General features: G+C 38.5%; 1 protein-coding gene across 1 annotated transcript in view; it reads right to left on the bottom strand.

Moving 5' to 3' along the window:
* EFHC2 (EF-hand domain containing 2) overlaps positions 1-15,666 on the bottom strand; it is a 78,904-nt gene that overhangs the window by 20,690 nt on the left and 42,548 nt on the right. The window contains exons 7-9 of the mRNA XM_060770230.2: positions 13,881-14,019; positions 6,945-7,110; positions 6,134-6,276 (exon numbers count right to left, since the gene is read on the bottom strand). Of these exons, the coding sequence (XP_060626213.2) occupies positions 6,134-6,276; positions 6,945-7,110; positions 13,881-14,019 (448 nt within the window). The remainder of the gene's footprint in view (positions 1-6,133; positions 6,277-6,944; positions 7,111-13,880; positions 14,020-15,666) is intronic.

Below are 15,666 nucleotides of genomic sequence, written 5' to 3'. Positions count from 1 at the left end.
CTGCAGAATGGTTCTCAACTTATCCACGGATCACATCAAAGTTCATAATTTTGGCCCCAAGACCTGCCCTCGGCGTATACATGAGGTGGACTTGTATGCAAGTATATACAATAATTATTAATCTAAGGCCAGACCAGAGGAATAATATGTTCTTTGGCAGCGGCCTATATGTTTCTTGAACTAGGATTTATTTTTCTATTTTATAACACATACCCAGGCCTGTTCACATGAAGAACATTAGTCAACTTTAAAGGATAGCATAAAAAGACAGTAAATTGTATTTTTATGCTATCCTTTAAAGTTGACTAATGTTCTAATTCAGGAAACCTACTTTAAAAATGAAAAGAAACCAGAAGAAAATGTTTTCTCTTCAAAGTAATACACACTGCCATACTGCAGAAAGCAGAGCACTGATATCATGTCCATTGGGTTCTAGAATAAAAGATGGCCAACTATCTCTGTCCCATCTGTGCTCCTATCTAATCATGGAATGAAGATTACTTGGAATCTGCACTGGGCAACTGCTTAATGTTAGGTAGGTGGTTACATGGAGTGCCCTTAGTCCATACACTTTGTTTGTTTTTCATAAGTAATGCAGTAACTGTGGTTTATTGCCTAGCTGCCTTCCAAACAAAAACCAAAAAACCATGCATTATACTCCCATAAAAGTCTTAACATGTATTGTTTGGTGATGTAAGTGCAATAAAAAAGGATGGGTAGCACAATAAAACATTTATAATAAAAACATAAGTGAAAGCAAAACTTATACTACTTATTTAACAGCAGTTTGGTTCAGAAATCATCCTTGTCTAATAAAACTGAACAGTGAAAAATGCATTAAGGTAATATTCAGAGTATGACTTAAGCCGGTAAAAGCAGGAACATTCAGAATAAAAAACAAAAGCCAGGTTGAAGCACCTTTTCCCAATTTTGTCAATGATGCACAAAAGATCATCAGTTTAAGAAAGTAGTTATACTGTTTCTTTAAAAGAGATTTTAATGTTATAATTGGAAGCCATGAAAAATAACTCAGCATGGCTCATTCAAGCAGTCAAATCCAAAGACACAGAACCATCCAAGAGAGCCAAGGAACATCATCAGCAAGGAGCTTGGAGGAAGAGATAACATTTATTTACTGCAGGCTGCCTTTGACCTCAGCTCTTGGTGACTGGCTCCTTGCAGACTCAGGGCCTGACTGCCTGGCTGAACCATAGCCCAACAGAAACACCTGCTTGCGTCCAGGGGCTTGGGTATAAAAGGAGGACATTGGCAGGGGTGGGGTTGCCACCAGCAGGGTCGCTACCAATGGGACAACACTGTCTAACAGTGGCTCTAATCCTTCCTAGAGGGCCATACACAGCAGTTAGTGCTGGGGGGCTCCTGTTCAAACCCCTGGCCATTGACTTGTGGGGGTTCCTCAGGGTTTAATTTTGTCCCCCACGCTGTTTAACATATACATGAAACCTCAAGGAGAGGCCATCTGGAATTTTGGAGTATGGTGCCACCTATATGCGGATGACACCCAACTCCCTGTTGTCCTTCCAGAGGCAGGCTAAAACTTTGTTATTCAGACAGACTAGATCCCAAAAACGAAGGTGTTTGGGATCTAGCCAGGGGGGTGCTATGGTTTTTAATTTTGAATATATTTTGATTAATTTTAACTGAATTTTTTTAGTGCTGTTTGTGTTTAATTCTGTTTTAAAGTTTGTATATTTGTATTTTTTAAATTGGGTACTAATGCTTTTATGTCAGGATACTTTCAATTCGCTTTGGGAAGATAAAATGGGGTATAAATAATAATAAATAAATAAATAAATATTCAGCCACCTTCTTACATCAAGCACCCAAAGTTATGACTGACTTGTGGTGGACTCTCACATCCCTCCCAGGGACCTGGGAGGCATACTTCTAGGATTTATATATGGACTATGCTGCTGGATGTGACCTTTCTAATTCAGATACAGAAAATCTTCCATTGTGGCCACTGGTAATAGTGACAGAGATCAAGAGCCTTGTTGCCCAATTAAGACTAGGATAGGCCCCAGGAGAAGATTTAATTCTCCCAGAGGTCATCAAGGACAATTTGGATTTCTGGATGCCTATCTTAGCCTCATTGTTTTCATGTATCAACAAATATGGCCAAATTCCCAAGGATTGGGGGTTTGCAATCATTGCCCCCATTTATAAAAAGACAGGGAAAATGGATGGCCCTGTAAATTACAGACCATTTTTCTCCTCAATAGAATTAGCTAATTATATGTCAGGGGTGCTTTGAATGCGTTTTTCCTGCTTCTTGGTAGGGGGTTGGACTGGATGGCCCATGAGGTCTCTTCCAACTCTATGATTCTAAGACATTATCCATGGAAACTCCAGGACTGGCTGGAAAAGGAAAAATATACTTGCCAAGGAGCAAGCTGGATTTAGGGAAGGACGATCCACCATTGACCTGTATCTAGTATTACAACATCTAATAGAAAAATATTCTTCCCATAGCACATCTTAAGTCTATATTGCCTTTATAGATTTTAAAGCAGCTTTTGACTTCATCCCCCGAGTTAAGCTATGGGAGAGCTATGAGATCTCCTCTACTGACCAACGCCTGCTATTCCTAATTCACCTACTCCGTTAAGGGATCTTGCTCAGAATAAGATGTAACTCCCAGGGCCACCTCACCAATGCAGTAGGAATTGAGAAAGGTGTTAAGCAAGGTTGCATCCTGGCCTCACTACTTTTCAACTTTTATATCAACTCCCTGATGAATCATCTTATCAACATGGATTTTCACACACATCTCACCACCAACCCAAAATTTGCGGGAAGACATATTTCCACCTTGCTTTATGCAGATGTTGCTGCACTACTTTCAAGAACACCTACTGGTCTTAAAAGATCACTGAGAGCATTGATACAATACTGCAGTGCAGATCACCTACAACTAAATTACCAGAAAACCAAAATCATGGCATTTTCCAAAAGACTCAAGAGTCACTCTTGAAGCATAGATGGACATAAAATTGAGCAGCTCCCATAAATCCAAATATCTGGGAGTAGTCCTCCACTCTTCCAACAGTAGAAAATTGTTTGGGGACCATGTGACTGAGATTGAGCAAAGGAGCTCTATAGCTATCCTAAAATACCTCAAGACAAAAAGGGGGTGCACTTCATACCTGCAGTACTCAAACTATTCAAAGCCAAATCAGTAGCACAACTCCTGTGTGATGCCCAGCTAAGGCTCCTTATCTAACTTCACCCCACTCAAGCTTGTGCAATCAAAAAATTTAAGATCAGCCCTGCAAGTTCCAAAATGTGTCTCCAATGCCTTCCTGCAACTAGAGACAGGCTTCATGAGGATGGAGGCCAGGATGTGGGTGGCCATACACAACTTAGATTATCCCTTTCTCCCCATGGACTTGCCCCAACAACTTTGTGGGATGACTTCCAGTGTACATGGAAACAGGTAATAGTAACCAAAATCTCATCACTGGGCTTCTTTCTGGGACTGTTGCTCAGCATGGGGCATGATCAAGCCAAAGTGCTCATAAAGCAACCTATAATAGACACAAAACACTAATCAGATCTAGCCAGTGCCCCAAACTTTATCAGCAACAAAACCAGTAGATATCTCTCCTCCCCTATGGCATATTTAGCCAATCTAGAAGTACCCAACAATCGAAGGGCCTTCTGTCTGGCATGATGTCATGCCCTCCCATCTTCTGTACTCAGAGGTCGATATTGGAAGACACCCCCCCCTCAATTCAGAGAAACTGCCCCTGTGATTCTGAACACATAGAAAAAGCAGAACATGTGTCTGTTTTACAGATACATTCACAACAGTTTTATATCACCACTACTTTACAAACACCCAGAGCACTCAGGACAAGTTTACACCAACATGCTGCTCTTGGACACCAACACCATTACAACACATAAAGTTGGCAAGTTCTGTGCAGCAGCGCTTCGCCGGGTGATGACTGGTACCATGAGCCAGCATTTTAACTTATTGGAAACCTGTAATTAGTTATAGTTAGTGCTCCCACCCCCTAGTCTTTGGACTTGTGTTTGGTTGTGCCCCTCCTTCCTTGCCCCCCCCCCCCCGCGTGTTTCCTATGTGCTCATACCCCTCCAGGTGCAAGCATTTGTTTATTAGCAATAGTTTGTTGGAGCAGTCTCAAAAGGTTTTATTATTTTATCTTAGCTTTCATCTTAGTTTTTACCATTGCTAACATTGTTGTTTCAATATATAAGCTTTTAATGCTATTTTAAGTCGTACTTCGTGCTGCTTTTTAAATTCACCTTTTAAAAACTTGTATTTCAATGCCTAGATGTATGTTTTATTCACATTTTACTGGTTCTTTTAATGCTGGTCATTGGCCGAAAAAAAATATTCTGTTTTAAAATGTTATAATTGGTTTCATCTCCCCCCCCCCCCCCAAGACAGTTTTTATTTACATTATAAAAAGGATTTTGTAAATAGAAACAAATTGGGAGAAATAAAATCAATGACATAAAAGGTACCAAACCAAATCAACCCAGGTTCTTTTGGAGAAGGTTCTTGGGAGATCAGAATAGTTATAAATATATATAAATATATATGCTTCCTCTTCATCTTGGAAAGAAGTGACAAGTGGAGTGCCGCAGGGTTCCGTCCTGGGCCTGGTCCTGTTCAACATCTTTATTAATGACTTAGATGAAGGGCTAGAAGGCATGATCATCAAGTTTGCAGACGACACCAAATTGGGAGGGATAGCCAATACTCCAGAGGACAGGAGCAGAATTCAAAACGACAGATTAGAGAGATGGGCCAAAACTAACAAAATGAAGTTCAACAGTGACAAATGCAAGATACTCCACTTTGGCAGAAAAAATGAAATGCAAAGATACAGAATGGGGGACGCCTGGCTCGAGAGCAGTACGTGTGAAAAAGATCTTGGAGTCCTCGTGGACAACAAGTTAAACATGAGCCAACAATGTGATGTGGCGGCAAAAAAAGCCAATGGGATTTTGGCCTGCATCAATAGGAGCATAGTGTCTAGATCTAAGGAAGTAATGCTACCCCTCTATTCTGCTTTGGTTAGATAGACCACATCTGGAATATTGTGTCCAATTCTGGGCACCACAATTCAAGAGAGATATTGACAAGCTGGAATGTGTCCAGAGGAGGGCGACTAAAATGATCAAGGGTCTGGAGAACAAGCCCTATGAGGAGCGGCTTAGGGAACTGGGCATGTTTAGCCTGAAGAAGAGAAGGCTGAGAGGAGATATGATAGCCATGTATAAATATGTGAGAGGAAGCCACAGGGAGGAGGGAGCAAGCTTGTTTTCTGCTTCCTTGGAGACTAGGACGCGGAACAATGGCTTCAAACTACAAGAGAGGAGATTCCATCTGAACATTAGGAAGAACTTCCTGACGGTGAGAGCCGTTCAGCAGTGGAACTCTCTGCCCCGGAGTGTGGTGGAGGCTCCTTCTTTGGAAGCTTTTAAGCAGAGGCTGGATGGCCATTTGTCAGGGGTGATTTGAATGCAATATTCCTGCTTCTTGGCAGGGGGTTGGACTGGGTGGCCCATGAGGTCTCTTCCAACTCTTTGATTCTATGATTCTATGATATATTCAAATTTTATTTGCAATAATTACAGTATGAATGGCTCCACAGATTTTTCTGTTACTTCCTCTAGGAAAATCACCCAAATGCTAAAAACACTATAACAAACTGTCTTGAATGACTGAGTGTGATGAATAAAGCTACAACCACTGATCCCACCATCCCCCTTCCTCCAAAAAGATCTAAGCAGAAGAGAGAGCCTTAATCAGATTGTAAAGGAGACTTAATATTGCCAGAACTACATCTAATACTACTGAAACTCTCTTGCTGATATCAGCTCAATTCCTGTTTCATATCCTGAATGTTTTTAAAAGGATAAGAATGACTCATGCACAATTCTATTAAAAACCAATCTTCACATGCTTGCTGCCACCCGCCCACCCCAAACCTCAGTGCAGAATCTAATCCTAGTAAATTGTGTCTTTCTCGCCAAGTTTTCTGTTGCACATACAGTACTTCCACAAAACTGACAACTTTTGTGTTCACTCAGAAAACATACATCAGATTTTGTTGCAGTGAAATTAGTTTCTCACCTGTATTTCTCTGAGGAGGTTCAAACACTTGGATCGTGTCATCACTCAGAAAATAAGAAATAATGAATTTCCGATCCTTGTCAATGGGGTCAGTAGTAATAAATTGTGCAAGAAAACGTAGTATATGACTCTCGAGGCCTTGTCTGTAAAAACAGATGTACAGAATTGTCACTTTTTCTTCATCTAAAGAAATTCTGCTTTTTCTTTTACAAAATGGGCAAAATGTAACATAAACTTACATCACCTTTCACCTCTTTTTATTGGGGAGACAATACCATTGTTAATCCACTTTTAGCTTTATCTAGTTTATTTGTGCTTCTAAACCAAATATGGATTGAAAGAGTCCAGCTTGCACTGGAAAAATATTAAAAGCTATGCCACACAATGAATTTAAAGTTTTAAAAAAGATTTCATTGTTGTTTATTTTTCAAAGCATTAACAATCAAATGTTATACAAACAAATACAATAAACAATAAATGGTGCTTTAATATAAATTCTAGTCTGCTTCAAAAAACACATGATTTCTAGCATCTGGAGTGACTTTACACGATATCATTGTACAAACTGCCTACTGGACAAAACTGTGCTACTTTCTTTTCGGGCTAAGCCTTTGAAACCACTGAAAACCTAGACATTATAAGGAGATGAGAACCTAAATTTTAAGAATAAATTAGCTTCCTGGTTCATAATATTTGTGGATGTAGACAATGCCAATTTGAAATATTTCACAACTCATAAATATTAGTAACAGCAATATTCCTTTTTCAGAAATGGGGAGGTGATGAGTGAATACTGCTTTTGCTTGGATACCTGTCTTTTTCCATGAACTTCTTGAAGTCTTTTTGGGGAGGTTTAGGAAGCAAGCTCATGCAGGAGCACAGAGAGTCCTCTTCAGAGCCAAATCCATGGTAAGGTGGAACTACTCTTTCTACTTTCACAGGCGGTGGTGCCTTGTATGGAATTGGAGTAAAGTCCTCTGCAAAATAAAATCAGCAACTGGAATGTTACTGTTTCATTCCTGAATACATGAACAGCAGTCCTGCATTTCAATATATGAGGTTTCGCTCTAAACAAACAAAACTGCTCTCCACTTTTGGCAGAAGTCACAAAAGGATAAGTATATATTTTAGGAAAGCAAATATTTCCTTTAAACAGGGAAGTCCAGTTTTGAAAGCATATTTCAAGCCCTTCTCATCTGGGAGTATACTACCATTGATATTTTCCTCTGCTTTCTGTCAACCCCTCTCTACACACTGGGAAAAAACTCAAAAGTTTCCATGAGCCTTGACAGACTGCCAAGAAGTAGAAATCCTTCTTATCTTTACAACAGGCCCAACTTTTTCAAGTCTGTATATTTTTTTGTATATATCTCTTTTCTAAAATACTGCCTTGAGATTGGTGAACTGACTGTACTGCTCTCATAAACATGATTTACTTATCAGCTTTATTACTCCAATCAACAATATGGAACTTACATCTGACCACCCTGCCTTCTACATAATGACAGCTGGGTTAAGCAAAACTATTTAGGGTTACGCCAATTTATTTCCTTTGAGTTCAACTGTTTTTTTTTATCTGCATACATTTCAGTCAACAAAAAACTATTGACCGAAATCTGCACACAGTGACTTTGTGAAGAATCAGACTTAAGATTTGTAATCTAAACCACAAAATAGTGATGCATAAGTGTTCTCAGAGAAATGCATAGCTAAAATTTTCATATGCAGGGACAGTTTCTCTCCTAATGTAGCTGGGTTTCAGAACTTGCATAACAAGCAGAACTCTGATTAAGATCTTTCTTGCATTCCAACAGTGCCACCTAGTGCAACTCTAGTGAATGGGCTAAGGAGATGTAGTAATTTTTATGTGGCATCCCTATGGAGGTTTAATCTGGACCAGTAGGAATATTCATGTATTAAGAGTCAAATGTGGCATTTCTCTCCAAGAAACATTTCTGTCACTTTGTTTGGAAACTAGATGTGGAAAAGGTCTTCCCACAAACTTAAAAACATTATTGTTAGTTATTAGAGTAAAATTTTTGATTTGCATTTGACCTATTCATAATAAACTACTAATTTGTAATGTTGAATTTTTTCCCCAATTCCCCAAATAAGCTATGAAAATGGCCCAAATAACTCCAAAATGTTCCCCTCTAAGTTAAGTTTTGTAAATGCTGATGACACAAGAAAACATTCATGTTACTTCTTACATTAAAATATTCCCCCCAAAATTAACTACATCAGTGCTCATAACCCTCCAAAGTATAATGTTATGGAAAACACTGTTTCTCATAATGAATTGATTCTAACCCAGTTCTTGTGGGGGGTTTTTTCGGGCTATATGGCCATGTTCTAGAGGCATTTCTCCTGATGTTTCGCCTGCATCTATGGCAAGCATCCTCAGAGGTGAGATCTGCTGGAACTGGGAAAAAAGGGGTTTATATATCTGTGGAATGACCGGGGTGAGACAAAGGGCTTTTGTAAGTTGGGCTAGGTGTGAATCTTTCAACTGACCACCTTGATTAGCATACAATGGGCTGACTGTGCCTGGAGCAAACTCTTCTTGAAAGGTGATTAGATGTCCCTGCCTGTTTGTTTCCCCTCTGTTGTTTTTGCTGCTGTAATTTTTGAGTTTTTTAAACTGGTAGCCAGATTTTGTTCATTTTCATGGTTTCTTCCTTTCTGTTGAAATTGTCCACATGCTTGTGGATTTCAATGGCTTCTCTGTGTAGTCTGACATGGTGGTTGTGAGAGTGGTCCAGCATTTTTGTGTTCTCAAATAAAATGCTGTGTCCAGGTTGGTTCATCAGGTGCTCTGCTATGGCTGATTTCTCTGGTTGAAGTAGTCTGCAGTGCCTTTCATGTTCCTGGATTCTTGTTTGGGCGCTGCGTTTGGTGGTCCCTATGTAGACTTGTCCACAGCTGCATGGTATACGGTAGACTCCTGCAGAGGTGAGAGGATCCCTCTTGTCCTTTGCTGAACGTAGAATTTGTTGGATTTTCTTGGTGGGTTTGTAGATTGTTTGTATGTTGTGTTTCCTCATCAGCTTCCCTATGCGGTCAGTGGTTCCCTTGATGTATGGCATGTATGGCAATTGATTCTAACCTTGATCTTTCCCTTTGGCAATAATGGGTCCTCTTGTACAGCAGGATGTCAGGTTGAAAGTAGCTATTTGAGTCAGTAGAATATATATATATATACTGTTGCTCAAGGGCTAGGAATCAAGCAAGTTTCCAGGTGCTGCTGTACTACAACTCCCAGGAGTCTTCACCATTGCTGATGCTAGCTACCTCACATATAAAATACATCTCCATCCTTGCATCAGCTTCACTACCTGCCAATCTGTTTCTGGGCATAATTCAAAGTGTTGTGGGTGGCTTATAAAGTCCTATATAGATTATTTGAAGAACCATATTCTCTATGAGCTGGCCCATGCTTTAAGGTCTGATAGGGAGGCCCTTCTCTCTGTGTGTGCATGTTTAGTGGTGCATGCTTTGATCTAGTTTTAATGTTTTTGTTTGTTTAATCTCATTTTAATTTTTGAATCTTATGGATTTTTAATATTTTTATGGTTGTGAGCAGCTTTATAGTCCAGAACCAGGGAAAAGTTAGGAGATAAAGGACTGGTAATCACAGACGATGAAATTGGGCTGCGTTTTTAGTTAAGAGATGCATTGGTTCGATATTGGTGGCCCAATATTGTATATTATGTATGTGTTTTTATGCTTTTTATATTGAATATTGTTGATTATTGTAGTGTTGTAAACCGCGTTGAGTCGCCAATGTAGGCTGAGAAACAGCGGTATACAAGTGCAGTAATAAATAAATAAATAAATAATAAAGAAATTCATGGTGGTGAATGCTTTTAAGCAAAGGCTGGATGGCCATCTGTTGAGGGTGCTTTGAATGTGATTTTCCTGCTTCTTGGTAGGGGGGGGGGGTTGGACTCGATGGCCCACGAGGTGTCTCCCAACAAAATGATCATATGATTCTTTGATAACAACAGCAGAAATAATGGTAAAATCATTGGCACCTTCCATCTTTTAATTTCACAATCAAATTGCAGATAAAGGCCCTCTTTTGTTTTGCTCCTCTTCCCACAATCTGAGTAGCTGCCTTCTCTGAATGTGGAAAGCAAAACGACAGTGGGATAAATGAATTGTCTCTCTTGTGTTCACATATCTCCTTATCTCCTCACACGTTTTAATTTAGGGTATTTCCAACATCGAGCAACTTAATATAAAGTTGGTTTGAATGAATTTGCATCTCTAATCTTGATACTGCTAGAAAATTACGTCTCATGAAAACCTAGGAAGCCTGAATAGTAGAATAATAGATAGAAGAGCTAAAATCCAGCTCTTGCCGCAGGCACAATGCCCAGTAACGAAAAAACCACAGACTGAAGCTTGCCCATCCTTTTCTTTAAAAATGCAAATAAGTTGAAAGGAAAAATAAAGTCAAGCAGTCTTTCCAAAAACTGGCTTAAATCAGCAACTTTCTGACTGTGCCTTGCCTCCCTCTTAATATGGGGTGGCGAGGAGGGCCTGGACAAACAGGAGGGATGGAGGGATGCCTGGCTGGATGGCCAGGCAAAAAGAAGCCCCTCCAGCACATGGCCGCCCCAAGAGACAGGCAGAGGTCATCACATTGTGGCTTTAAGGAGGGCAGATTCAGTATTTTGAAGTGAGCAGAATTCTAGGAAATGTAGTTTAGGGCAGGGCCTTTTGAATTCTCTGCCACAGGGGTTCTCACCTTCCCAAATTACACTTTCTAGCCTTGTGCCTCCTCCTCCTTCCTAAAAGTTTTGGTGGGGGAAAACTCTAAAGGTATTCTGAGATAAAAGGGAATTGTTGGGAGTTGAATAAAACCTTTGAGGTAGGCAAAGTTGAGAGGCAGTAACTCCAAAGTTTACCTACTATGTTTCCTATTATTATTATTATTATTATTATTATTATTATTATTATTAGTCTGGTTTGGCATCTGCTGGTGCTTTGACTGTGCTTGTTTTTTCTGCCTGGAAGAAGGGGGTTGGATTGGATGTCCCCTGGGGTCTTCCAGTGAAATACCATATTTACACGATTCTGATTCCCATCTCTCTCTCTCTCTCTCGCTCTCTCTTTGGCTAAATTGCTTATCATATTTGATGGAGAGAGTGAGGGGGCAAGCAAGGGAGCCGGTGACCAAGGGAGGGAGCGAGTGAGTGGGGGAGGGGCGAGTGAGGGGGCAATCAGGCAAATGAGCTAGTGAGTCAGCAAGCAAGTGGGCAAGTCAGCAAAGCAGCGAGCAGCCAAAGAGGAAAGGTCGAATGACTGGTAAAGGCACCGCAGCCACTTTCATATCTTCTTCCTTGGCTTTCCAGAGCCTCCCCCTCAGTGGAGCCAGCCTTGGCTCTACTGATGCAGAGCTCCTTTCCTTCTTTCTCTCTCCCTTCTCTCTGCCTTTAATTTCTTGCACCTTCTTTCTACCCTCTTTTCCTCCCTCTGCCTTTTTTTTTCAAAGCTCCTTCCTTCCCTTTCTTCTTGCACCTTCTTTCTATTCTCTTTCCTTCTCTCTGCCTTTTTTTCAAGGCTCAGTTCTCCTATTCCTTCTTACACCTTCTTTCCATTCTCTTGCTGCTGCGCATTACATATGGCAGCAAATCTTTTGGTTTTTTGGGAGGGGGTGGTTTCAGGGTCTTGAAAATAGAGGTGCTTATTAGATTCAATGGCACACTAGATTTGAATAAATATGGTAGGACTGTTAAGTTTATGTTGGTTAAAATTCCCAAAAAATCGGTGGATGTGCAAATATTCCTGAAACTTGGGGGGTGAGAGAATGATGCCCTGGTTATGTTGTATCATTGAAAATACAAATTCAAGGAGATAGATCTTGTAGGTTTTTTAAAAGTTGTTCATAAAAACTTTTTAAAATTCTCAAAAATTAGTGAATAAGTGAAACGTTCTGAAACTTGGAGGGGGGGTTAACAGTGGTAAATGTGTTCTACCATAGTAGCAAGCTTCATCCCGATAACTCTAAAATGAGGGAGAAAGGAGCTCCAGAAGCTTCCCCACTTGCTCAATTAACAAAAAAGTAACAAAAATTCATATCATTGTAGTTACAATACAGACCCCTAATGATATTTTAGAAACACTTTAGAAACAGTCTTTCCCATTCAGTAATGTGTATTGTAACTTTTTTTCATAGATCACCCAGTCCTAGTAACCAGTACAAGTAGAAAAGAAATTAGCTTCTGTTCAAAAACTTGCAAATGTCTTCAAATCTGGGGCAAAACACTCTCTCACAGAATAAAGTGATGCTTGCAGTGATTAAGAATAATCTTATGAAACTTAGCATTTAGATTGGTTATATTAAATATATAAACTTGCTAATCTTATTGCTACATCAGAATGCTCATCCAATATGGTGAAACATATGTCAATCTATTTGTAGAATTTAAAGGTAATCAACAGCTTAATTTTATAAACAATTTAAGGAGTATTCTATAAAACTTAAATCAAAGGATGTTTCATGAAGGACAGCTGCATATTGTATGTAGAACCTAAAGAAACATACTTAGAAATAAGTCCGATGAGAGTTACATTCAAGGAATTATGCTTAGAGTGTCACTCCAATCAGCAATATATTCATGAGCAAATTAAAGATGAAAAGAGCACAGCAATAAATATTTCTTAGTAGAGCTGTAAAGTTATCTTGACATTTTCTAATGTAATGAAAATATCAGACCAAATGACAACAAAAATATCCGGAGTCTCACTGCAATTTGTGATAATTACGATTGGATAATAGTACAATCAACTTGTTATCTTCTCTGAGGTTTTTAAAAGATTTTGACATAAAAACAACTTCAAAATGAGTGTGTGTGTGTGCTGGGTACATTTCTCATCTTTAGCTAAAGTGAAGACATTTTGTCTAAACTCAAGCAATTTCTTCTTATTTTTATTTATTTCTGTCTCATTGTTATAGCAAGGCTTGGATGCACAGTAGCTTATAAGTTAATAAAATGATAAATAAAACATAATAAATTGTAACTGTGAAATTATTAATTAATTTAAAACACTGACTTCAACATTTTAAATACCTCCACCGTAACAAATATATTAATACAGTAAAGTCCAGCATGTTCGTTTAGGTGCGGATAAGATTAAAAACCTTCCTAAATAAAACTATCTTAGTAAAAGAACAATGGGAACCAGCCTATTCTAAAACACCTAATATGATGGGTTTTTTTCTCTTTTTACTTTTTTTTTAACTGTTTTAGAAGTTTTAATGCCATCAGTTGTTTACTCATATTTTAAAAATGATTTTTAATACTTTTGGCTTACATTTTATTAAATGTTTTAAATTATTTCTTCTATTTTTTGCAGTCTATCTCAAATCCTATTAATGGGGGAAATTGGATATAAATGAATAAATTATTATTATAATCTCTTTCCTGGGAAGATGAAGGTAACATTTATGTACCACATTTAAACACAAAAGAATGAAACAATCTACATGCCCACATCACACAAAAATATAGACATTGCCCATAAAAGTATCCAAATACAAAATGCCTTTGAATTGGTGTCGTGGGCAATTTGTGCCCCAAATGGGGTTCAAGTGGAATGAGATGGAGGGAAGAACATAATGAAGCCTGCCTAGAGTTTCATTGTCTTCTAGTGGAGCTCTTGCTTACAAATTTGAAAGGTTTCAAAGCCCCATCTTGTACAAGTTCACAGTGCCAAAGAATGAAGTATTGTTACTTACGGATGCCATATCTTGTCCTATAATATTCTTTTGTAAATTCATCACAATCGCAGAGAAGTATCCTTCTTCCCCAAACATTGATTGCTGATCCTATTCTCAGGTCACAGTCTTTATAAAATTCCTGATGCACAGCTCCTGTCTAATAATAGAGTGAAAAAGGATACAGTAGTCTCAAAGGTGTTCACCCCATACTTTGATGTAATGTTTAGATCTGACAACTTGAAACTACATAAGAAGTGATTCCAACGAAGTACTTACTTTCCCTCCCATTTACTTCACAACTCAAGTCACTTATTCAGTAAAAAAAAAGGAAATTCTGCGACATAAAGCTTTTTATATTTAGGATTATCTGGCTGTTTCAATGCAACATAGAGGTAGGAAAATGTGATTCTCTGGATGCTGTATGAACACAGTTCTTGTAGACCAATAGCCAGAAACCCCAGCCAACTTGGTAAACAGTCACGGATTCTGTATTTGGTTCTCCAAGAATTTAGGCAGCACAACCAATGGTGAAGAATTACAGGAAGTGCAAGCCCAAAAAACTGGTGTTCACCATATGTTCACCATCCCTGATATAAAAGAAACACTAATGCAAGATTCAAATGCAGCTGCTCACTACAGAGGAGGCACGGAAAAGCCTTCAAGATATTTTGGCCTTCAAGATATTTTGGCTTACAACTTCCAGCTGCAGCAACTAACACAGAACCAAAGGTGATTTACAACACATTAAAATAAAGTACAGCCAAAAATCCTAATTAGTAGGGCTGGGCGGTTTCTTTTCGTAATTTCGTAATTCATTAAAAATTCGGGTTTTTTTTTATAACGAAGTGATTTTGAACCATTCAGGAGCATCTGAAAAACGAAATGAATTTTTCAATTCGTTTCGTAATTGCTTCGTATTCGTTTCGTATTCGTTTCGAAATCGTTTCGTTATTATTTCCGCATGTCTGGGGCAAGTTTTACAGCTGTTGTTTGTTTAATTAGTGAAATTTTTTTATAAATATCACACCAACAGTCAACAACAGAGGGAGAGGGAAGCTTCAAAAGTTCCCCCTGTCCCATATGGAGGTTTTTTAGCGTATTGCGCGGTCGCGTCCGCCATTAACAAATCAATTTGTATCGAAATCGTTTCGTAATTGTTTCGTAATTTACGAAATTTCGTAAATATCGAACTTTTTTAAAGAAAAATTTCGGAATTCATTTAAATATCTAAACGCAAAAAACCCCAAAAAAGAATCGAGTTTAGAAACAAATTTTTCCGTGGTTGCCCAGCCCTACTAATTAGTACAGATGTTTTTTTATTTAAAAACAATTCTTTTTTAAAGTTAAAACAGTTTAAAACAAAATAAAGGTAAAATCATAGCACAGCCCACTAAAAGCTCTTTCTGAAACAACAACTTGAGGCCTCCTTAAATAAAAAGGAATCTGCATATTAATGGAAGAAGAGAGAGAAAGGTCATTACCCTGGGAGCAACCAATAAGAAGACTCTCTCCCATGTCTGTCATGGAATGGCAATTTGACGGACAAGACTGTTTTATTGCTTTAATTATTGTTTTATTGCTTGTAGATGCACTGTTTTTAACTTGATTCATGTCTAATTGTAGTGTATAATTGTAATTGTTTGTACTGGCATTGAATTTTGCCATTACTTATGTGTAAACAGCTTTGAGTCCCCCTCGGGGTGAGAAAAGCGGATACAAATACTGTAAGTAAATAAATAATAAATAAATAAATGGTACTGGGATAGAAAGTTTAGGTCCTAATTACATGAAAGACAGGTTCTCC

This window comes from Anolis sagrei, chromosome 3 (genome assembly GCF_037176765.1).
Source record: "Anolis sagrei isolate rAnoSag1 chromosome 3, rAnoSag1.mat, whole genome shotgun sequence".
NCBI lineage: Eukaryota > Metazoa > Chordata > Lepidosauria > Squamata > Dactyloidae > Anolis > Anolis sagrei.
This window is presented reverse-complemented; position numbering and strand designations above follow the sequence as displayed.